Source organism: Puma concolor, chromosome A2 (genome assembly GCF_028749965.1).
Source record: "Puma concolor isolate L17-30 chromosome A2, mPumCon1.1.hap2, whole genome shotgun sequence".
Taxonomy (NCBI): domain Eukaryota; kingdom Metazoa; phylum Chordata; class Mammalia; order Carnivora; family Felidae; genus Puma; species Puma concolor.
In genome coordinates, this window is record NC_141668.1 from 31,318,074 (window position 1) to 31,343,935 (window position 25,862).

General features: G+C 37.7%; 1 protein-coding gene across 4 annotated transcripts in view; it reads left to right on the plus strand.

Moving 5' to 3' along the window:
* TSPAN12 (tetraspanin 12) overlaps positions 1 to 25,862 on the plus strand; it is a 74,284-nt gene that overhangs the window by 30,672 nt on the left and 17,750 nt on the right. For 3 of the 4 annotated variants that reach the window (XM_086691580.1, XM_086691569.1, XM_086691590.1), the window contains 3 exons: positions 13,505 to 13,579; positions 17,288 to 17,395; positions 21,501 to 21,644. In XM_086691580.1, the coding sequence (XP_086547706.1) occupies positions 13,505 to 13,579; positions 17,288 to 17,395; positions 21,501 to 21,644 (327 nt within the window). Of the gene's footprint in view, positions 1 to 13,504; positions 13,580 to 13,818; positions 13,946 to 17,287; positions 17,396 to 21,500; positions 21,645 to 25,862 lie in introns of those variants that run through there. The other variant, XM_086691595.1, reaches the window with a different exon arrangement.

Genomic DNA, 25,862 nt, shown 5'->3' on the forward strand with positions numbered 1-25,862 from the left:
AATATTGTCCTTAAGAAGATAGCATTTATGAAATGATATTTGCCAGTTTAACAGTTACTTCTCATTAAGTACAAAGATGATTTTTTTCAGCGTCTCTTCGAGGAAACTAGCATTGAAAATATTTTTGGATTTCATGTTCTGTGCAGGCTTTACAAACTGAGTCGAAGGCATGGGCTGACGTTTGTCTTTTATAATTAGAATATTTTAATTCTGTACGTTTTCTCTTTGTATTATTAAAGTACTTTTCTAAAAGAGCTCTAAGGAACAATAACCTTGTTCTGTTGAGACCGTTTAATACACGTTTAATACACGGACAGGAAAAGGAGATGATGGGAGAATGGGGGGCAGAGGTGGGAGGTGGCTTACAGAAAGGTCCTTGCTGGGGGGGAAGGTACTCTGGAGGAACTGAAAGGCTGGTGGACAGAGCAATTGTAGTAAAACATTTGGAAGCTCCTGGTGTGTGTGGAGAAGGGTATGTGTCAGTCATATGGGAAATGTGGGCCAGATATGCAGGGTAGAGAGGTGGCTCTGTGAGCTTTCAAGCCACATTATGGAGAGTCTTGAATGTTGTGTGTGCTTACTCTGCAGTTGGAAGTTCTGTGAGCCTAAGAGTCATGTGATCTATCTTTTGCAGTGTCCTTTCCTGCTTGCCCTGGGCTTTCTGCTCATTTACCCTGGAGAAAATAGTACCTGGTTTTGCCACTCTGGGATAAGGGGGCTTCACATTTTTTTAATGATGAGCCTTCTTTAATGATACAAGAGAGAATGGAAGACAAACTTTATTCTAACAATGTGCCTTTACTGATGAAGAAATGAAGGTACTGAGGTGGGGAAGTCTAATGTCTTAGAATTTTCTTTTCAGATGTACATTATAAAAAAAGTTCTGTGAATCTGGGTGTGTTTAGTTCAGGTGTCACAGCAAAAATATGGTTATCAGGTTAAAGTAGTAACCAGGAAACTGGGTGCAGGGCTAAGGTGTCCTTAGGGAGACAAGCCAGGTTCAAGGACTCTTGTGGAAGGGTCAGAACAGTAGTTCTTTGAAGTGCTGCAGCAATTTTCCAGCCTCAGGGGGAAAAAAAAACAGTTCCATAAATAACTAACTGGTGTCAGAGGATTGTTGTAGAACTGCTTAACTTGTTGGAGAATAAACTTTCCAAGCGTGTTAGAAGCATTTACCCATAGATAATGGATATACTCCATTCAAATGATTGTTGGTCTGTTGATAAAAGCAGGTCTTGGAGGATTTCTGCTTTTCTTTTTTTTTTTTTTAATTTTTTTTTCAACGTTTTTATTTATTTTTGGGACAGAGAGAGACAGAGCATGAACGGGGGAGGGGCAGAGAGAGAGGGAGACACAGAATCGGAAACAGGCTCCAGGCTCTGAGCCATCACCCCAGAGCCTGACGCGGGGCTCGAACTCACGGACCGCGAGATCGTGACCTGGCTGAAGTCGGACGCTTAACCGACTGCGCCACCCAGGCGCCCCGGATTTCTACTTTTCAACATTGGTGTAGCTCAAATATTTGTTGTGACAAGGGTGCATTTCTTTAAAATAGTTCTGTAATTCATGCTGTTTAAATTTTTTTTTTAACGTTTATTTTTGACACAGAGAGAGACAGAGCATGAATGGGGGGAGGGTCAGAGAGAGAGGGAGACACAGAATTTGAAACAGGCTCCAGGCTCTGAGCCATCAGCACAGAGCCTGATATGGGGCTCGAACTCACGGACCACGAGTTCACGACCTGAGCTGAAGTCGGACGCTTAACCGACTGAGCCACCCAGACGCCCCTCATGCTGTTTAATTTACACGATTCCTTTATCACTTAGGCTGAAATATTGATGTTTGAACAACTTTGGTGAGAATTTAATGATTTTTCTCTCCCTGAACATTAAGCATGACTTTCTTCTTTAAAGGAAGAAAGTATATTTTTGGCTTAGGAAGAATGTTTTTTTGCTTGAATAGATTTATCAAAACAAGAAAGAAAGAAAGAAAGAAAGAAAGAAAGAAAGAAAGAAAGAAAGAAAGAAAGAAAGAAAGAAAGAAAGAAAGAAAGAAAACAACCCTCTGTACTTATAATAAATATTTGTAGGTGTAGATGTGTACAATTGAAGGAAACATTTTATTATAATACTCTTTTTAACAAATAGGGTTTGTGGTGTTCTGGAGAATATACAAAAATAAGTTAAAGTGCATATCTTGTCTCAAAATAAGCGTCAAATAATTAAAATAATGTGATTTAGAAGAAGATAACTTTCGCAGACACAGAGTTACAAGTAGGTTCAAAAGTTACTGACTGAGGTTGGAGTGTAAGTTCTCTTCCTGCCCAATAAAACATCTTTTAAAATTTCCAGTTTCTTAACCTGTTGTCTCATAAAAGATGCTGTCATAAAAGTGCCTGTGAGGGGCGCCTGGGTGGCGCAGTCGGTTAAGCGTCCGACTTCAGCCAGGTCACGATCTCGCGGTCCGTGAGTTCGAGCCCCGCGTCGGGCTCTGGGCTGATGGCTCAGAGCCTGGAGCCTGTTTCCGATTCTGTGTCTCCCTCTCTCTCTGCCCCTCCTCCGTTCATGCTCTGTCTCTCTCTGTCCCAAAAATAAAATAAAAAACGTTGAAAAAAAATTTTTAAAAAAAGTGCCTGTGATAATGAACTCCTGCCCCTCGTATGTTCGGGAGGGATCTGACCACCTTTGGATGGGTCTATGTGAGAGGAGCAGTCTGGATACAAAGCAGGTCTGGTGTTATTTTGGCTATTGTTGCTTAGAATATTTCTAAAGCTCCTTCCTGTTTGCACTTTTCTGCCCGGGGTCTGGTGATGGGAACCCCTGTCTCAAATTCTGAGAAACGGCCCAATTATATGTAAAGATAGCCTCTTCAGAGACCAGTAACACCCTGTAAATCTTTGGAGATAGGGCTGAGCAGGCAGACTTTAGCTGACCTAGCTTACAAAGCAACAGAAGCTATATATGTGGTAACCTGTCTAGCATGTCCAGCTGCTTTATTGCCTCACCCTTAATGCTTTACTTCTCATGATATAGATCACTGACCCTGAGAACTCGTAGCCCTTGGCTAAGTCCCTCAGATTCTGGTGTAACACATTTCTCAAATAGTTTGAACAGCACATGAAGCAAACACGTACTAATTTGAACTTCACCAACATCCTTGATAAAGAAATCAGCCCAGCAATTACTGGAGAAGATAAAATTGAAAGGGAACATAAATTAAGAGGTGCTATTAGAAATATTCCTCTATATTTATTCAAACATAAGCATGAACAAAGGACCATATATATCATGCCCATATTTTCTTACCTTACCCTGAACTTTTGTATGGGCTCAGGAGTTACAAGATTATGTTTCTTCAAAAATTGGTTTATAGTTCTGGTTTTTTCCTAAATTAGACTGATCTCACTCCATTTGTGATTCTTAAAAAAAAGGATATTTAACGTTGCCTTTTCTTTGAAGAATTTGTAGAGAGACATAGAATGTGGTGAATAATTAGCCGTCAGAAAGTACCAAGCCTATGACATGGTTTTGAGACTAGGCTAACACAGAGGCTTTGTCTGGGTGTATATTTTAAGCAGCAAGTACTCTTGGACTGTTAGTAGTTTAGTCCCAGTGGATTCTTAACAAAATGTCGGCTGTTCCATTATCTTGTACAAATATTTGGCACTGGAATTCTCTTATTTACTAACTATAAGTAATATAATATTTTTAAACCTCCAATCACCAGGAAAGGAAAAATAAACAACTGACATAGAGATACTTAGCACTGAAAGCTTACAGAGTTTAGTATTTGACAGGGTAGAGACTGGAGTTTATCATTTATCATTTCATGAATGTAGGCTTTTAATCAAACTTTTTGTTTGTTATAAGTGCTGGATATGTAGTGTGTAGATAGGAGTCAGAAGGCACCGTGTTTTAAAAATATTAAGATGTCCAGTAAAGTATGTTATATTTTGAAATCGTTTTCATTTGCAGGGAGGTGAATCTCAGGTTGTACTAATTTTCCAAGATAAGCGAATCTGACTTTTCTGGTTTTCAATATTTTGAATGTTTCTTAAGATAAAAAGGCCTGAGTTTTTAGTTATAATTTTTTTTTTAGCTATAAATTAAGAGCATAGCAGGTTAAAATAATTTTTACAGTGTCTATAATTTTTACTTCTCTCTCAGTGAAATATATTCTTACTGAAAGTGTTCTGTGATACTTGGCTGATTATCCGCTTGCTTGCACAGAGAAACTTATATGACAGTGTTCAAGGAAAACATTAGAATTTTGTTTTAATGTAAAAGTTATTTTCTAGTTGGTACTTATGTAGAAAAACAGTTTGGAAAATAAGTGCCTGGTTTATTTGTGGTGGGTTGGATCTAGGGCTTTTGGTTTCCTTTAGATACTGTATATCTCAGAGTCTTCTCTCTAAAGCTGGAAGGAATGAAGATAGAAGTTTTGCAGTAATAGAATATATTTTCTATAAGATGCTCTTAGTAATCAAAAATATTTTTGCCTCTATTTCTCAACTGCTTATAAAACTTAAAACTCCCGGGGTGCCTGGGTGGCTCAGTTGGTTGAGCGCCGACTTTGTCTCAGGTCATGATCTCGCGGTCTGTGAGTTCGAGCCCCGCGTCGGGCTCTGTGCTGACAGCTCAGAGCCTGGATGGAGCCTGCTTCGGATTCTGTGTCTCCCTCTCTCTCTGCCCCTCCCCCACTCATGCTCTGTCTCTCTCTGTCTCTCAAAAATAAATAAACGTTAGAATAAAATAAAATGTAATACTCTTCAAATTTAAACACTCAATACATTGATTGCTTTTATGTTTTCATTAGACTGATCAAAGCTGGAAACAAAAATTTAAACATTACTCTCTTTTCCCAAAAGTGAAAATTATTTGATATTTTACACAAAAATAAATACTACTTTCTTAGAAATTTTATTATTATTGATTGTTAACAGTAAAGAATTAAAGGTATAAAAAATCACTTTCATTCATTAGTGCTTTCATAAAAGTTCCATTTAATGAACAGTTAAGCACTCATTGCCTACATGACACCAGACTTCATTATAAAATTGTAAAATGTGAATAAGAATAAAAATTAATTTTACTATTGGAAAGAAGCTGATCTGACTGACTTATAATAGAAGTTCAAAACATAAAAATAAGAGATGGAATTTCTGATATAACTCGTCAAGGATTTTACATAGCCAGTAAAACAGCATTTGTACCTTTAACTAGCCATTATAGATGGACAAAAAAAGGACATTTTTTTTTTTGCCATCTTTAAAATTTTGAAATTATTGGCAGTCTTTTTTTTTCCAGCTAGGAAAGGTCAAAGATGGGAACATAAGGTTTTTAGGTCATTCCCTATCAGTTCAAAGATAAGAAAAGTTTTATATAAACATATGTGAACATGTCCCTGTGTGCATATATGTTCATAAGTTGGGGGTCTATTAAATGGTAGATTGTGAGATATTGCTAACACCACCACCAATATCCCTAATATAATAACATGTTATGTGCCAGCCAGTATTGTATGTAAATTCTCCAAACCATACCATGAGGCTTCACTACTGTTATCCGCATTTTACAGATGAGGACATTGAGATCTAGAAAAGTGATTTGCCCAACTATTAAGTAGTAAAGCTGGGATCTGAATCTAGGATGTTTGACTTCAGAGCCTGGGCTCTGAAAAACTTAGTGTTCTATTGCCTCTCACTTATGTGAGAATGTGCCTAGCTCCATTTTCTCTTTTTAAAAATAACGTAATGATGCTCTTGCAATATTTTTTGAGAAGTAAATTATATAGTTTAGCATTATATAATTGTATATTACGTATTATATAATTATATAAATTATATAGCATGTAAATCTCTGGCACAGTAAGTTATTTACGCATGCATATGTGTGTGTGTATGCACTCACATACACATATTTGCATAGCTATATTAGCATACTTGATTTTTTTACATACATTTAATATACTTTTGTGCACTTACAATGTTATATACTCACGTGACTTGAGTATACAAATATATCTCTCTCCAGCAAGTTAACTAAAACCAGGCCCCTCTCATTGAATGAAATTGCCCACAAAATAGAATTCTAAGCTTCATAATTTTTTGACTGAAATGAAATATCATGGAAAATAATCCAACTCACACTAGTCTGAGAAGACTGTATGTGTGGTTTTAATGAGCAATGTTGCAGGAGAGATCCGAATTGCCAAACAGGATCTAGTAATACAGAGAGACCCCTGGGTTGGGTCTATAAATCACATTTGAGTATACACTTTTGTATTTTGTTGTAGCACTCCTATTTTAAGCTACTGAAGGTGCATTTAGCAAAAAGATGACAGCACCTGAGCATGAAGTTTCCATCTGCCACCCACCGCCTTTAGTTCCAGTAACGGTGAAGTATAATTGGGCCACTTAAAATTCGCAGCCTGTTTGAATAACGTTTTCTATGTAGAACATAGATAATCCTGTCTCCAAGCTTCTTCTCTTTGGTGTCAGGGCTTCAGGGGGACTATTGTTTGTTTTAATTTTGCTTTTATTTGTATCAGAGTGCTTCATGCACATAATTTACAGTTAATTTCATTCTCAAGGCCTTATTACAAGAAATAGTAGTCTTACGCCATCTTCCACTCCTAAGTGGCAGCTGCTCTCAATTTTGTTTTCACAGATTCCCTTGGAATTTACTTCCCCATCTCTAAATCTCATATTTATGTAAATTCTCGTTTTTAAAAATTTTAGCTGTAAGCACTACCCACTGACTTCTTATGCTGAAGAACTTATTAAGATGGAGAACTGGTGCCCTTTCCTGCCCTCATGCCCCAACCTTTCGTGCATACTTCCTATCATACCTCAACACGGACGTGTCATAACTCTGGATAGATCAGTGCTTAGGATTAGGACTATGTAAATACTATTCACAGCTGGGCCAGGAAAGTACTGGGTTTAATTTTTCTTTCTGGAATAATACTTTGTTTTTCTTGGAATTAATAACTCTATTTTCTATGTATTTCTGTGTAATTCAACTCTAAACTCCCTCTGGTATAACTGTTCTCTTTATATGTCCAAATATTTGGGGCATTCTATCAAATTTTTTTTTAAGAAATCTCTCTCAGAACATTCTAGACATGCTCCAGTCTAGGCCCACTGAAGCTTTTGCATCATGGGCTATCCCTTTACTACCATTCTGGGATTTACTTTGTGTCTCTCTTATTTTAGATCCCTGTTTTTTGGATTCCAAGTCATTGCCATTTTCTGTTCAGTCTCTCATTTTAGGAAGCACATCTTTCAGTTGTTTGCTGAAGAGGAGACAATTTTTTTGAAGCCTATATGGCTAAAAATGGCTTTATTTGCCTTTTCATGATAATTTTGATTGCTACGGAATTATAGGTTAGAAATCATTTTTTCCCTAGAATGTTGAGGACATTCCTCCACTGCCCTTTCGCTTCCGGTATTCTACTGAGAAAGCCAATGCTTATTTTGGTTCGACTGGAGTTTTGAACCTTTGTGGAAAAGGTGTGTAAATTTGAACTTCAATTCTCTTTTTTAGTACGGTACTTTATCCTCTACTGTATCCAGTGTCCCTAGTCCTGACACTCTGTTTTACTGTCTCCAGAGAATGAATATCCCCAACGTCCATATGGGTGGGGTTGGGTAGTCACCCACCTACCTGGTGTGGGGAAAGGGACCTGAGGGGTCTCACTTCTTCCTAAACAGGTTTGCAACGAGTCATTCTTCAACTCTACCTTCATCCACTTTCACTGGTATCCCAGCTGCCAATATCTGAGCATTTGGGGGACCCTGTTGTTTTCAAATTTCTCCACTAGGTTACGACTCAGCTTTTGGGGGACTGTTGATAAATTTGTACATTTCCAAACTATACTTGTTGCTATCTCCTTTTCCTTTACCTCTGGGAATATACCTTTTTTTAAAAAAAATGCCCCCTCCCCCTTTTTTTTAGTGAAATTTCAGGAGGGAGAAGGGATAGGGACATGTATTTATTAATCTGCTTTCTTTAGGAGGAAATCCTGGGGTGGATGGTTTCAGGGAACCAATCATTTTTATAAATAAATGTTTTTTTAGGAAAGGACTTCCTTGAGATTTTACTATTTTGTCTGTATACATATAATGAGATGAAATAACCTTTAATAGGGAGGAATAAATCTCCTTTGTTTCTCTTGCGGGATGCATTTACCCACAAGTCACCAAGGGCTTAAATAGGAAGGTGGGATTTCATGTCCTTCTCTTCCTCCTCAAAAATTTCCAGTGGATAAAGGGAGTGGTTAACCCTATGCCATTCTTGCCATATTGTGGATATTGTGGCCAATCTTAGTTTAAAATAACAACTTGATTTCAGTCCTTTTTAAAGAGAAGTTGGGTTCCCCACCCACTACTTCCTCCTTGGCTTCCTAATAGAGATGTTTGGAAAAATACCAGCTATATTCACATTAGGTAGGGATTTCAGTAAAGATTTTGTCAAATAGCTTGTAGGATTAGACATCCTTTAGTGGGAGTGCCGCTGATAAAAGGAAATGAACCATGTTACTCACCATCCTCCCCTGATCCTAGCACATCTACTCAAGAAATAGGCCTTGAGTACGTGCACTATCCCGGTAAATATGTTAAGTATTTAAGCCAGAATGATACGTCTTGTCCTCATTGAGTTTATACTTTACTAGGTGCTATGATACGGTTACTAATAGCTGCTATTTAGGGAGTGTTTACAACCCAAGAACACTTTACCTGATTGAATCCTTAGCACAACACCGCAAGGTTATTTTTAACATTCTCATTTTACAAATGAGGAAACTGAGGCTTAGTGGTTTGCCCACATTCATCCAATTGATACGTACATGAGCCAGAATCTGGAGGCCAAGTCTATTTTATTTCAGATCCCATGTTCTTCTCATTTGTCTCGTTTAAAAAGAGTCAACAAAGCAACTTCACATACAGTGTTTTATTTGATCTTCTTTTATCAAACCTAGGGAGGGCTCTCAGTTCTTAGCTGACAGTAATTACCCTCAGCCTGAGAGATTTGGTTAAAAAAGGTCACTAATTAATTGCATATTTTGGGGAGTGTGTCCTATTGTCCGCTTGCCTTATTTGATGCAGTTTTTTTTTTTTTTTTCATGAACATATGCTTAGAGATAAAGCTTATCCATAGAACACAAATTTTGGTTGAGTTACAGTAGATGAGCTTAGCTATTTTAAGGAACTCTGTATTGGATCATGTTTAAAGCAAATAAAATAGTTTGTCATGCAAATGATCGCATTCTGAATTTTTTTTTTTTTTTGTATAAACACACAGCTTCACATTCTTCATTTGTTGAAAATGTTCAGTTTTTGGTAGCTGAGGAAAGCTCCTTTCATTTAGCTTCATTAAATCGTCCCAATTGTTTAAAGGCACACCGGATTATCATATAGTAACCCACAAAAAAAGACAATAGTAACACAGAAAGGCAACATTTAAAATTTCTTTAAATGTGTAAGCAGAAGTCAAGGGGAGTCAAACGTCAACAGGAAACAGTTCGAATTGGAGAATCTCAAGGAAATCTGAAATTGGTCTTTTTCGTTGGTAAACTATTTATTGACTAGTTGCTGTGTGACAGGTACTGCTCAGGTACGGGGCATAAAATAATCTTTAAGAACAAGATCCCTGCCAGGGGCACTTGGCTGACTCCGTCCATTAAGCGTCCAACGCTTGGTTTCTGCTCAGGTAATGATCTGAGGGTTCGTGGGTTCGAGCCCCATGTTGGGCTTCTTGCTGACAGTGAGGGGCTTGCTTGAGATTCTCTCTTTCCCTCTCTCTCAGTCCCTCACCTGCTTGTGCTCTATCTCTCTCTCAAAATAAACAAACTTAAAAAAACAAAAAAAGAACTAGATCCCTGCCAGGCAGAACCAATAATCAAATAGTTAATGAGCACTGTGTCTTAGGTGTGAAGCACCTCACTGGTTTAAAAGCCAAAGCCTCTGAGGCCTGATGTACCACAGTGGGAACCCTGCCATACATGGAGGGAAGGAGAAAAGCAAAGTGGTAAAGAACGAGAGAGGAAATGCTGGAGAACCATAATGAGGAAAAAATCGGGTCATGTTGTAGGTAATGCACTTCCTCTACGGCAAGGAAGGACAAGTCAATATCGGATTGCATTTCACACACTGGTTCAGAATAACATTTGTATAATGTTTTGCAAACTTAAAATTAAAAAATATTTTCAAACCACCCTCCCATCAACCTTGATGATAATAGCAAAGAAGGCTTTATTGCATCTTGACCATACAGATGAGCAAACTGAAGCCAGGCCAGTTTAATGATTTGCCAGAGGTCACAGAGTGTGTTCAGATCTGGGTTTGAACTTCAGTCTTCCGACTCCAAATTCTGAGCTCTTCTCAAGTTTCAGGAAGGAGATGAGAGTAGCTGGTTGGTCTGCAAACTAGATTGGCACAGACCACCTCACCCAGGCGTGTGCAGGGGGATGGTAGATGTAGACGTGCAGGAGAGACACAGGCTAACACCGTCAGGGGAGATATGCACATGTTCCCAATACTGTCGAGGACAATGGAGGGCTTTTTAGTGAAATGTAATACGTATGTGCACTTCATACCATAGCAAAGGTCAGCAGGAGCCATTGCTTTATTCTTTGCTAGCTTTGTTCTGTTGAAATTATGGATTAGCAGATGCCTCACTCAGGTCCAGCCCTTAAACAAAATACTGGCAGAGGGATTATCTGGTCAATAGTCAATCTGAGGATGACCATCTAAGACTCAGAGCTCACTGAAAAAGAAAAAGTAGGAGTAAATGGGGTTGATCTCTCTTTGTTGTGTTCACAATGGATTTGGCATTTAACATTTTCCTTGGAATTAGAAGACTAGATGTGTGAGGCCAATACAATGACAACAAAGCAAAGGCATCTGACCATGAGACTGCAACATTGTTTGTAAAAAAACAAACAAACATATATATATGTATAATTTGAATTAAATTTTAGATTTAATTTAGTTCAAGGAGGTTTTACAATGTTGATGAAATGTGCGTTTTCAATCTGAAACTGAAATAAATCTGTGCTCCCGAGTATAAGTAGAATAAAGACAGAAGTATTGTTTTATATGAAAGAACTTGCATCCAGTGACATCATTGGAAATCTGAAAAGATAAAATAATTTTAGAGTTTTCCCAGAGGTAAAGGAGTGTCCAACTTATGTGGACTTCTTCCTTCTCATGATAGGTAATCTCAGTTTTGAGTTTTTAATAAGTGATTGTTTAAGTTATATAGGCTTTATTTATGTATTCCTGGAGATGCTTAGGTCATGATGTTGCTAGCCCATTGTAATGCTCACCACAAGAAATCAGAGGTGCTGGCGTGTGAGTAGTTACTACACTGTTTGGATCCATAGGCCTGGCACAGTTACCCAGGTATTACAAGTATTGCTTACATTTGGGCACTTTGCCCTGAGTTCTGTGCTTGGGGCCCTTCTGCTGGCCCTTCACTGGCCAGTGACTCCAGGAGGCAAGAAACAAGAGAAGTGACTCAAGTGGAATTTAAAAGGATATAAAATCAATCCAGAAATCTGCCTGGTGATCTGCAAGGCAAAGTAAGGTTATCTCCTGACAAGCAACAGTGTCCATGTCTATGTTTTATTTTAGAGATGTCTTGCTTTTCAGGGCTGCTTTGGTCTTCATTGTAACCTAACGTCAATTTTGAAAAGAATTTAGATTACGGATTTGAGAAAACAAAAATATCCCATGGTACAATTTTTCTCTAGAGTCTTACTCTCTTGCAGGGTCTTCTAAAACGTAGAAAAAATTGATCTGGTATACAATTATTGAATATTTGCTCTTTGTAACATAAGGGGGAAATGTAGTATTGTTCATGTCTAGAAATCTCTTAAGTAAGCCGTGAAAGAGAGTTTACAGAAAAACTGACTTAGAGTACTGTGTTCACAAACTTTCTTCTGATCATCATTGTAAGGCTAAAATCTTTAAAGTAAGGCAGTGAGATTTGAGTAGATTGATGCTGACCAGGAGTACTGCATATATTGAAAATAAAAGTGCTAAAATGGAATACCTTAAAAAATATCACTTTATCTTTTGAACCAATTTTTATTTTCAAACCATGTTATGATCTACGAGATTATGCAGCTACATATTCTTTATTTTTTTATATGAAAGAAACAAATTAAAACTAGTAGCAGTGACTGATGTCTTTAAATAATAGGGCTATAGCCTGGAAGTAGTAGAAAATCAGCTCAATTTTCTAGATTTCTTATTTCCTCCTCCCCTTTCAAGTTCAAGTTCAGTGTTCAAGTTTTGATGGCTCCCAATCCTGTATCAGCCCATTTCCCTGCTACCATCCTAGCTCAGCAATTTTTTTATTTAGCAATTTTTTTTATTATCACACCTTTGCTTTCCTGCAGGTCGTTTTTTTACAAAACAGCCAGAATTATGTTTTTATGATGTACGTCAGATCTTGTCACATGCCGCTGGATTTTGATTACACTTTGAATAAAAGCCAAAATCCTTTTTACTGCCCATGAAGATCTGGCTCTTTAAACTCCTCATCGTGGTCTACTTACACTCCCTGTACCCACCCTGCCTCCTTCTGTACTCCAGTTACCAGGGAGTTCTTAACTAATTAGCATGCTCAGATAGGTGACCTTGCACTTAATAGTTCCCCTTCCTGGATTGCTTTTCCACGAATCTTATCAGCATTGCCTTCTCGTTGTCATTACTGACTCTTCCTAAAAATCACCTTCCTAGAGATCACCCAGTCCAAGGCAGCTCCCAGTCTCTTACAGTGATATCACTCTGCTTTGTTTTCATTTATTCTATTATATAACAAATCTTTATTGAGCACCTGCTTTGTAACAAGGAACACAGTAAAGTTCCTGCCCGTAAGGGAAATGTCATTCCAGTAACGGGGGTTAATCACTAATCGTCACTACCGGGGACCCCCACCCTGACCCAGTGACGTAAGATGCAGAAAGCACTGGTATTGTTTTATTTCTGCTGGAATTTAGTGAAGAGAACTTTCAGAGAGCCCTTTCTTTCTCACACTTTCACCTCCTATTTCTGCAACGGTACCTCCACAATGGGAGAGGTGTCGAGGTATGGCTTAAGGGACACAACTGCGAGGGTCTTAGCCCTCCAGAATTCGCTGTACACATTCTTGAGCAAATCGCACTGCCTACTTTCTGCATTAATTTTCTCACTTATAAAACGAGGTAGTCCTATCCGTTTCACAAGGTGTTTGAGTGAATTCATCATGAAAGTACTTGATAAAATAGAGCACCAGCCAAACGGCCCATGTACGTGAGTTGTTGGACGTTGTCTGCAGATTTCTCTAAATTTGCTGACACGTCTCCCATCTATTCCCAAGGGAGCTTCTTGACTATATGCCTCTGTTTTCTTGTCCACTGGATAAACAATGCTGAATAAGATTTAGCTTGTGTCTAATGACTGCATCTCGTTTTGATTCTATCCTAACAGCATTAACTGTTTGTTCTCCTACAGTACTTTGGAAGTTTGCTCGTCATTTTCTGTGTGGAACTGGCTTGCGGTGTTTGGACGTATGAACAGGAGATTATGGTGAGTTCAAAGTGGGATACAGTTACAATCTGGACAATCTCTAGTGCAGATTTCTAAATCACATACTTTGGAGTTATTTAGGCACATGATTATTAATTTGAATGTTTATACTATATGATAACAATGATGGTCCCAATACCTCTGAAAATTAACATTTTCTTGTCTGTGTCTAAAGCATAGTTCCAAATCATAATTTGTAATGTTTTATTTGCTGTACTATATGTCTTTAATTCCACAGGTTGCTTAAACACGGATACAACAGACTACAAATAATAGGTGTCCTAAAATAATTATGCCAACTTTTGAGTGTGTAATAGGAAACATTTGTGTTTGCAACAGGATCTGGGAGAGCTTGAAAATGTACATGTAAGCCTCAGAAAATGCCCACTGCAGCTGTATGCTGATGAATAGGAAGCATGCATCTTCTATTCGCAACAAGCTGAGCCATCTTCTACTTTAAGAATTATATTCGAAGAGTTGCTGTGTGTTTACTTTAGCCTAGAAACACTCTGCTAGTTTGAGACTTGGCTACCTGAAAACAGCTCTGAAGCATTTTTTTTCTTTCATTTTATCAACTGAAATAAACTTTTATAGCTATGAATGAGAGAAGGAACAAGGGTCAGAGTCTCTCAGTCTTAAGATTTTACCAGTCTTGCTTGGTTTATCACTTGCCCCTCACCCTTGCGCAACACTAGGCATTATTACTTTTTTAACGTTTGCCCACGTCATTGGTGAAAATTGGTGCGTTTATCGCCGATGAGGTTGAACATCTCTGCATATTTGATTGCTGGCTGTTTTCATGGTGGCAGGCCAGATTTTTCCACTGCGAGCATCTTGGAGTAATTCTGTTTCAGGAAGATGATGTTTTTCAACAAGTAGTCCTTGGACTGTCTACAGCAGGAGTCACCCAGGGCAGTCTTTAAAATGCACATTATAGGGCACTAGGCCAGAATAGAGGGGAAAGCAGAAGAAGAAACGGCAGGCACCAGGCATCCACATTTGTGACAAGTTCCCCAGGTGAATCCTCAACATTTTAACATTTAAGAGCTTTTAAAAAGAGAGAGGTTATTTTGTATTTATTTCAGAGAGGCATTTCAGCAGTTGCGTAATAAAATAGAAGTGTTTTGGTACCGATACAGTTATTGAAGATTCTGGGGTGAATCTGTTACTGTCCTGTGAGACTGTTTTGAATCCTAAGCGGTAATTAGAGACTAATGGGTCCTTTGCATATGCTAATTTGCATGTAAACGATGCTTTGGCACAGCCACATCTCTGAACCCCTCCGAAAACAGTAGTGCTTCCCCTGTCTGACAGCTCTTAGTAAGAAGAGAGAATTTAGGATGATTTTTTTTTTCTGTTAAAAATTGAAAAGTCAGGGCAGGTTCTAACTAATTTTAAGAAAGTTAAAAACTTTCTTTAAAACGAAATCTCCTAGTAAAATAGGAATGTTCTTGTTGTCTTTGAGAATCACGTTTTCACTCCATCCCTAGAAACATCGTATATTTAGGGGAGTGAAAGAGTAGTTCTTCCAGACTCAGTTTCTATGCTTTCTTGATAAAGAGATGTTCCCTTCTATTTTTTTTCTTTCTTCCCAAGATACATGTATCTTCTTGACATTCAAGCAATAGATAGTAGTTGTATAATTAACCTCTGATCCCGTCAGCTCAGCTTTTGATCATGTTCCTTTTGATAATTAAAGGTTTTTAGAAAGAAGTTTGCTCTCTATGGATTTTAAAATGGTTTGTATAGTTTTTATGTCATACTGATATTTGATAAATCTCCCAAGTTATAACAAATATGAAGTGAATTAATTTAAGGTATGTGAAAGTAACTGTTTTGATTCTAATATAATCTAATTCTAGAAGATACTTTCTTCTGTTGTGTTAAGGGACAGTCGCCACATATCTTCTTGGTGTCATAGTGGTACTATATGGATGCACACTGCCATTTCAGTTGAGTGCGTACATCACTGTTTGCTTATACAAATCTTCCCCACTAAGTCATCAGGATAGAGCAAGGGCTGTTTGGGCTGTTTAAAAGTGAAACGTGGAAAATGGTTCTTTGGAAAAAAAGTTTGTCAGAATTTTTTTTATTGCTTTTGCTCTAATAGCAGTGTGAAAGAAAAGTGCCATTAAAGTTTATTAGCTGCCAAATTTTGCAGAACCCAGCCTTTGCATAGAATGGGCTTTGTGCTCTTAGCTGTTCCATGCAAGGAGCCAATAACTGTGTGTTTTCCTTTATGGCCAAATCACAGTATTTTGTGCCAGAACCTCAATGATCTCTGTTTCTTGCCATATTTGGTCTCAGATTGTGGTCACAAGAGAGAAACAACTTATATTTATTTTGTAAAATAAAATTTAAAATAAGACTATTCTGATAACCAAATCAAGAGATTTGACGTCAGTCTGTTTCCCTGTTATTTCTGTTGCTTATACATAGTTACCTCCTCTTCGTTCTTTCTCTAGAAAAATCAATATTATTAACTGTTTCAGATTATAAATTTCTAGAGAATTTATTTCCTTTCTATGTATATTATGTTCAAAAGAATATGAAATAATAACTTATAGTGAGTAGCCTGAGTTTTGGTTTAGTTACCTGAACTTTGTCGAAACCGTGCGAACATGGAGTATACCTGGTCAGACCATTTTTCAGGGGGAACAAAGTTGTGTGCCCCAGTGTTGGCATGTTTCCTTTTATATGCACATTTCCAAGTATTAAAAAAGAAAAGTAACAAAGGAAAACAATGAAGAATTTCTGTGGTCAGGAATTTTGAAACTACTTCTATTGGTATTACTGTCTTTTCAAAATAAGATTTCAAAATAGTCCTAATCTTGAGTTAGCGTCAAGCTTGTTTGGCTAAGTTTGGTCTGTATTACCCGATAGATCGGATATGGATATCTGTCCAGTTCCCCAGTTACATATTGTAAACCTAATACCACATGTGTGGTGAGACTATGATGTGTATGCATCAGTTTCTCCCCTGGCATTGTAGATAAAGCACTGCATGATATGCTGACTAGGTTTCTGGCCAACTGTTGGGTTGTGTACCTGAAGCTGTCATGATTAAACACTCTGTTAAGGGAGACTGTGCTAGGTGACTGGGGGCAAGAAGCACAAAAAGCGCTTTAATGTGAGAGGTTTTCTTTCTAAAATTCTAGCATGCACCCGAAACCCAATGTTTGGACAGATATTTACACACTTAATCCACAGTGAAGCTTGACTTGAGCTGAATTCTTTTCCTTCTTAATTCTTATCCCATTATTTTAGTGCTATAATCTGCAGTCACTTCAAAGACCAACTCCATAGCATTCTGAAATCAAATCAGAGGACTTTTCTGGGCAGATCATTTGTTATGAGGAGCTCTTTAGCTGGATCTGTAGGATATACAGTAAACTGCTTGTTTTGTGACTTCCTAATGCTTGATATTAGCATTAAATGATTTTGCTTTTTTTTCCTTTGTTTAATGTAAAGAACTTCCTCATTTACTGCAAACATCTACACATAGAGATTGTTTAATACGTAGCTAATAACCTTGAGCTTAATTTGGGCCACAAATATAAGTTTAAAATAGCATCTGTTAATTGCAATACATTCCAAGTATGTGTATGAGTCTGTGAGTGATTGTATTTATGAATATGTGAACGTTTGTGTTCCTGTATGTGTGTGTTTGTGTATTCCAGCTGTTGATATTTTGTTTCTTATCTCCAGGTTCCAGTACAGTGGTCAGACATGGTCACTTTGAAAGCCAGAATGACAAATTATGGCTTACCTAGATACCGGTGGCTTACCCACGCTTGGAATTTTTTCCAGAGAGAGGTAAGTGCTACAGTGTCTGAGGCAGAGGGTATGGAATAAATGGCACACTTTCAAAACAAATGTTCAAAGCTTTGGCTTTGGTCATTTTCTCTGTGCTGAAAAGTGAAGCCTATGATTCAGTTACCCTGGGTGGAATTCTTTACTGAGAAATACCTTAAGTAACTCCATGCCCTTCTTTTCTTCCTGTGTACCATTTTTCCCTTCATTTCACATGCTTCACATATATTTTAAGAATTTCTTAAGAGCCATGTTGCTAACCTACTGTGGAGTTTTATGAGAGTTTCTTGATATATATCCAAGTTTTATTTGAATACATAATTTTTCACGACCTTTAGGGCTGTCTTTATTTTTAAACAGTTAATTTTTAAAAAAATAATGGTTCTTATTGGGGAATTAAGCATCAGTATATCATTGAGAACATAAGCTTTGGGGCACCTGGGTGGCTCAGCCGGTTAATCGTCCGTCTCTTGATTTCAGCTCAGGTCATGATGTTGCAGTTCATGGGATGGAGCCCTGTGTCAGGCTGTGTGCTGACAGCATGGAGTCTGCTTGGGATTCTCTCTCTCTCTCTCTCTCTCTCTCTCACTTTCCCCCTCCCTCATGCTCTCTCTCTCTCAAAATAAAGAAATAAACATTTTTTTTAAGAAGCATGAGCTTTCTAGTCAGATCTTGGTTCAGATTCTGGCTCTGCTCCTTAATATTACATGAGCTTCTCTCATTTACTTAACGTCTTTAGCCTCAGTCTCCTCACCTGTAAAATAGGGATAATAAAATTACCTGCCTCCTTGGATTGTTGAGAAGAATAAATGGGATCTTAAGCTTGATCTCATTTAGCTTAAGGTTATTAACTATAGCATTACAAAGCACAGGCACTTTCAGCTTTTCTTACCTAACTTCCATAAAGCCCCATGGATATCATCTTCTCAAACACAGCCTATATTTAGATGCTTAAAATTCGGTGACTTGAAGTTAACCGCTGATCTTGCTTCAAACCAAGCTCTCTGCCCAAGCAGTTTTCTTGTGATTGGAGATGCTGGGGTGACCAAGTATGCCTGTTTCCTTTCGTTTCGTTTAGAGCTGGGCCACAACTCATGTGAGAGGCAGCGTCTCCCATGATAGATATCCAGCTTTCTGCTCAGTTCCTCTGTCTGGAATATGGGCAGAGGTTCAAGTACAGGATAATCTCCAAATTTGGCTCCTGGTGTTACAGTTGTCGAGATGGTGAAAATTATCATAGTGACACAGATTTCCTATTTATTTAAATGCTTCCTGACTTTGTTTGTTTACTGTTCATTTGTACTAAAGGCAACGTGAAGGGAAAAAAGGTGAGGCCTTAGGGAATTTATGGTAAGATGTGTTCAGCTACTGCCCTGGGTGGAAGCTGTCCATAGCTCCTTATGTTCTGGGATTTCTGATGTAGACCATAATAAAACAGGCTAGAAAGCAAGGTGAGTTTTTTCCCAGTGGCACAAAGAGGGGCTTTACTTAGGTAGACGAAGTACAGCACTGCAAATGATAGTACATGTTTTTAGCTTCGTTGCCTGGTAAGTTCCCTCCTCTGTATCATAGGCCCAGTTCCCCCAAAAGGAGATGGCGAAGATCTCTGGGCACCCCCAAAAGAGTCTTTTAAAGCCCCTATGTGTTAGTTTGCTAGGGCTATGGCCATAATAAGTTACCACTGGGGGCTTGAATAACGGAAATGCATTGTCTCACCGTTTGGAAGGCTAGAAGTCTGAGATCGAGGGGTGCAGGGGTGACTTCTTCTGAGGCCTCTCTCCCAGGCTTGTAGACAGCAGTCTTTTCCCTGTGTCTTCACGTCATCTTCCTTCTGTATGTATCTGTGTTCAGATTTCTCCTTCTTATATGGATGTAAGTCATATAGGAGTAGATCCCACCTTTATGACCTTCTTTTAATTTAATTACATCTGTAAAGGTCCTATCTCCAAATGTGGTCACATTTTGGGGTGAATTTTGGGAAGGGAGAACACATTTCAGCCCATAACACCCCTCTCCCAAAATAAACTGTAGAGCTAAAAGTGACCTGGTGGGGCCCCAGTTTTTCTGACCTTCATTCAGTGCAGTTCTATGCACGTACCTCATTTTAGTGGACTTTCACTCAAGCCTTAGTGATCTTTATTTCATATATTTTTTAAAAACTCATTTTTAAAGGTGTATTTACTTATTTATTTTAACTTAATGGTTGGAGTACAGGCTTTGGAATAAATAGGCTCCTGCCACATACTGGTCTCTGCAAGTTACCTGGCCCATCAGAACCTTTCTTTATATGTAAAGTGGTGGTGGTATTTTCCAGTTTCACAGGATGCTAGCAAGAGTGACCCTCTCTCAATAATGTGGTTTTAAAGGTGGTGAGAAAACCGTGAGAAGAGGTAGACCACAGTCATGCCTAGTGTCGTGGAGGGACCACTTAGGGGAGTTCTCAGGGAAAATTTCATTACCGATTTAGTATCTCCTGTTGACAAAGAAAAACAACTATGTAAAAAGAAAAAAAATGACTCAGTGACTTATCAATATTAAAAAATATATCTGGCACTGAACATGGTATGCTTCAGTTATTTGGAAAAGTCATTTCTGTGGAGCACCTCATTTCCTGACCAGGCCAGATAAATGGGCTGTTCTATTGTGGATGGAGCTTGAGTTCCAAGAACTGTACTTCTGTCGTCAGCATAGAAAAACACATGTCCTCAGGAAACGAGAGAAGTGGGTTTTCTCTGAGTGCAAGAATTGAAAAAGCCTGCCTTGGAAATATAGTAGTTTATGATTTTTAGAAAGTGAAGTCTTTTTACTACATATGTTTTTTATGGATACTCAAGGCCTTTTGTAAAATATATGATGTCAAATTATGTTTGACTTAATTTATGATGTTTATGGTATATCTGTAGCTTTTAGAACAAGTTTGTAAAAGGAAAGTAGTAAAAATATAAAAAATGTTTCTCAGAAAATTTTAGTATTACTCGTGGCATCAGTAATTCATCATTTACAATAGTCTGAAGATTTTTTTTTAATTAGTTACTTAGGCAAAAGGAAAAGTGTAAAATGGTTTTTAGTATTTTCCTTGTTTCATTTTACATGAGAAGTTCAGAATTCCTCATAGATGATTTTAGTTGGATTTTGAAATGGTGGATTGTGCTAGTTTATGATACGGTGTTAATCCTGCACACAGATTGGTCTGTTGGGCTACATAATTTGCAGAGCCAGTCACTCTTGGCAAAGTTCTTTTCAGTGATTGCCAGGAGTCCTTGTTTTTGACTGTAGGGAAGAGTAACTCCCTCTATCCAAGGGCAGAAAATTATCATAGTTAATTATTCTGAATCTAATCTACATATATCCTTAAGCAGTGTTTCTAAACTTTCACCAGAAAAAGTTTTTGCTAATCCTTGGTGAAATTAGATAAAAAGAAACAAAAGACAACAGTAATTTTCCTTAAATCCAATTTTATTCAAGCTAAAGGCATATCATTTCTTCTGAGATCATGGTGCTAGAATATGGTACTTTATTTCAAGATTCTCATTCAGTTAAATAAAAATTTGTTGGCCAAACCTGTGTTTATGTTTTGAAAAATTTTTGACAATTTAGTGGTTAATCAATCCAAGTTGGGTAATCTTTGTGATGTGGACTTTTGGTCAACAACTCTTTCTACAGAGATAATGGAAACTTGTAATTTAATGTCTGAATTTATTAAGCAGTTATATTAGTTAAACTAGGTGATATGCAAATAGATGGATCAACTGTTCTTTAGTAGCTAAAGTTTTAATGGTAAATATAGGATTCTTGCTAATGATTTTGTTACTGTGAATGTTCAGTCTGCTGCTGAATGATCACTTATGGAGGACCATACAGTCGTGGAGAGATTCAGCCATGCCTGATCTGTTTGCATGTGTTATGAGCATTATTGTTCAGAAGTGTTCCATTATAGGGTCCTTGGCTGCATTTTTGTCGTCAACATAGAATGTACACACATCGTTAGGTAATGAGAGAGGTGAGTTTGGCTCTGGGTACAAAAATTTAAGAAATCTAACGTTTAATCTTCTGTAAGTTAAGAAAATATTTTTGTAGTTGCTGAGCCTGACCAGTCATTCTTTTGCAGTTTAAATGCTGTGGGGTGGTGTACTTCACTGACTGGCTGGAAATGACAGAGATGGACTGGCCCCCAGATTCCTGTTGTGTTAGGGAATTCCCAGGATGTTCCAAACAGGCCCACCAGGAAGATCTCAGTGACCTTTATCAAGAGGTAAGGCCATACGTTGTGAACCTATCATGCATACAAATTTTCTTATAATGACTTTTAGGTAAAGAATCAACAATTTGCCAATGAAATTTTCCTCTTCTATCTAAATATAAAGGCCCTTAAAATTATTCTCTAATTTGTGGAGAAACAGGATAGCACTAAAAATCACTATAAAATCATCATGTGTTAACAAAGGAAATCGGTGGGGGGTAGGGGGTGCCTGGGTGGCTCAATCAGTTAAGTGTCCAACTTCGGCTCAGGTCATGATCTCGTGGTTTGTAAATTCAAGCCCTGCACCAGGCTCTGCGTTGACAGCTCAGAGCCTGGACCCAGCTTCAGATTCTGTGTCTTCCTCTCTCTCTGCCCCTCCCCTGCTCACACTCTGTCTCTCTCAAAAATAAATAAACGTTAAAAAAGAAGTTAAACAAAAAAGGAATTGGGGAAGACTAGATTTAGAATCAATTGGATTTTAAACCGTATTGTCTAGAACCAAGTTCTCTTGCCTCCTGGGGATTCTTTGGAAACAGGTGCATGCAGAGTGTATAAAGAACTCTGAATATTTCAGAAGACAAGGTTTGGAGTTCTTGAACAGACTATGTATTTTAGGGCCTCCACAGAGACGAAAACATATGTAGGGAAAAAAAAATCCCACTCTCCAGGGAAAACGTTGTCCTCTACTCTTCAGTTCCCCCTACTGGCTAATGATCAGCGATGTTAGTTTTAGTTAGCTGATTTAAAGAAATTAGATGCTCACTGGGTTTAACATCAATCCTCACATGCCCAAGAAAGTTGCCTATTCGCGTTTTCTGGGAAAAATTTTCAGAATAACCAGTTATTCCTTTGTTAGCAGAAGCTTTCCTATTCCTTCCTTTTTAGTGGTGATTTTCAAACTTTGTTAGCAGCAGAATCTTAATTCAAATTAAAATCTAGAACTATACCATCCAGTACAGTCACCAATAGCTACATGTGGCTATTAAAATTAAAATTAAATTAAATTAAAATTTCATTTCGTTAGTTCAAATAGCTACATTTCAAATGCTTAAAAGCCACTTGAGACTTGCAGCTTCAGTATTAGACAATGCAGATATAAGACATTTCCACATTACAGAAAATTTTATTGCAGTCTTGATCTAGAGTGGAAACTCAAAATGTAAATCAGATGGCAGGGAGGGTGCTCAGGCTGAGGGGCTGGGATTTTTTCCCAATAACATCTCCAGTCAAGCATCTGGGTATCCAAAAGCACCATTGAAAACCTCTGGCTTACCACAAAGCATGGTGATAAAGAGCAAAACTTTTTTTAAAACAGAACATCCGGATTTATATATATATTTATGTATTTCAAGACAGTAATCTTAAGAGGCTATATGTCTTTCCCTAAAAATCCTATTGTTCAAAACATCTTTTAGATGTTTCAATTGTAGAGATGCACAAAAGTCAATTGTAGAGATGCATAAAAATCAGTTTCATTAGTTTATGGTGTAAATTAACTTATTTGAGAAAAATGGCGGATTACCTCCACAAATGATCCATTGTATTTATAGCTTACGTATAAGTAGCTTTTGGCTGTTAAAGAATTCATCTCAGAGGACAAGACTATGCCACATTAAGCATATCCAAAATAAAGTGCTTTGGGCCCTGAAGTGCCACAAAGAAGTGTGGCAAGGATTTTTTAAGGGATTTAGAATTGTATTTGTTTCCTAGGGCTGCTGTAATAAAGTACCTCAAAGTGAGTGGCTTAAACAGGAGATACTTATTGTTTCATGGTTCTGAAAGCTAGGAAGCTTGAGATCAAGGTGTCAGGAAGGTTGGTTCCTTCTGAGGGGTGTGAGGAAGAATCTGTTCTATGTCCTTCCCTCAGCTTCCGGCAGTTGGATGACAATCTTTCGTGTTCCTTGGTTGTAGAAGCATCACCCCAATCCCTGCCTTCATATTCACATGGAATTCTCCCTGTTTGTGTAGATCTCCAGATTTCACCTTGTTCATAAAGACACAAGTCATGTTGGAGTAGGGGCCCATCCTCTTTCAGTATGACTTCATCTTAACTAATTACATCGGCAATGACTCTATTTCAAAATAAGACCACATTTGAGGTTCTGGGGATCAGGACCTCAACATATGCTTTTGTGGGGAACACAACTCAACTCATAACAAGAATTGTTGAAACCACTGAATTACCTAGGTTGCCTGTTTTAAAAGATAATCAAAGAATCATTCGCTCAGTGTCTCTGAGTTCTTTAGTGATTATGCTACATCTTTTTTTTCCAGGGGAAAGTCTGAAATAAGGATGGCCAGCTAACAAGTTCAATAGTTAAGGTCCTGTTCATGCCATAGAACAGAAAACAATGCTTAATATTTCTAAGATATTATTAAATGCGAACATAACTGTGGATATTCAAATACATTATAACTTACCACTTGGTTTTAAAAACACAGATGATTACAGTATAGATATTAAGTGTATATGTGAGTTGAAACCTATCAACTTTCCTAGTGTGAACTTAATCCATTTGTTAGTTTTTAGGAGTGGCAAGTCAGTATGGGAAAATATTGGGCTACAGCACTATATATAATCTCTACCCTTTTTAGTGATTAATACTGATAATATGATTATAACCAATGTTGATCATAAGAATGACAAAACACAAATCAATTTGCCAGATCTTCCCATAAAGTCTGAATATGGACAGATTCACTGCACTTGTGCTTTGTTTAGTTGAAAAGCTTTCAATTAAACATTTGATAAGTTTTGTTGTTGTTGTTGTTTTTTTCTGCTGTAAGAATGCCATTCATTTTTACTAGTTTATCTTAGATTATTTCCGCTGGTAGTATTTATAATGGAATACCTTACATTCAGGCTGTCTATAATTACTTATTCTATGGATTTTGAGATTGATAGAAGCCATATTATTGTGCATGTGCAAGTTGAGAAGCCAGATTATTTTAAAAGCTTTTTCATATTTTCATCAAAAGATTTTCAGTAGCAAGCCGACATTGCCAGTTACAAGATATTCTTTAGATAGACTTCCAGCAGAGATGGAGGTTCATTATATCAGAGTAGCTCTGCTTTTGCATTTTATAATTAATAACAGATGCTGGTATTGGTAATGATACAGTGCATAATTATATGCATAGTTGACTGACAAAAGTGGATCACTTAGTAGCTTTATGGTACAAGTACAATTAAACCCATCATTAAAAATAAGACTCAATTCCACTTTGCCCTGGAGAACATGGTTCCTAATTGAAGAGTGCCCAGAGACTATCCACCTGGAAGATGGAGGGGTCTAACAGGGAGGAACAAGTGAGGGACAGCTGGAGTTATTTATGTTACTTATTCTGAAGTAGCAGATACTAAGGGGGAGATATTTTAGATGTCTTCAAATATTTCAAAGTTCATCATTCAGAACAGGAACTAGACTTGCTCATTGTTGCTCCAAGGGCCAGACATTACAGGAAGGAAATTTTGAATCCATAGAAGGAAGACCTTGCTCATCAAAATCCGTCCAGTTGTGACACAGGTTCTCTCATAAAATAATGAGTGGCTCATCACTAAAAATATTAAAGTCAAGGTCAGATAACCATGTCATTGGCAGATAGAATGGGTTTTTAAATTAAGAGTGGATCTGGACTAGATGAACTTCAAGGTCCCTTTTATCTTTCATATTCTGTAAGCTCAGAGATAAGAACTGGCTTTCTTCCTGCAATCTTTCTTCAGGAGTCTGAAATCAAGGAAATAAATCATTCTCAACCATCTGGTGGCCTGCATGGTCCCTGACCCAATAATGTTTTATGACACGTTTGAAACCTGTGAAAAATGACAGAGCAGAAATAAAGCAACAATTGCACATTTTAGAAACATTCCCATCAGAAGTATTGTTGGATTTGGCACACAGCTCCTCCAATACCTGTAATGAGCTACGCACTTGTATAAAAGTACAGATGCAAAAATCACAGATGAAAATGTTTCTGACCATCAACCTGGTTCCATCACATTCATCAACTCACAATGTTTTGTGAGTGCCAGGTGCTATTGGAAATGCTGAGGATATAACAGAGAAAGTTGCAGACAAAATCTCTCCTCCTGTGTAACTTACATTCTAGTTAGGTGTATAGACATTTAGCAAGAAAAAAGCAACAATAAAAATAATCTGAGGTAATGGTAAGCATTTTGAAGGCTCTTAAGTAGGGTTGTGTGCTGGAGAATGGCTTTATTGGTGAGGG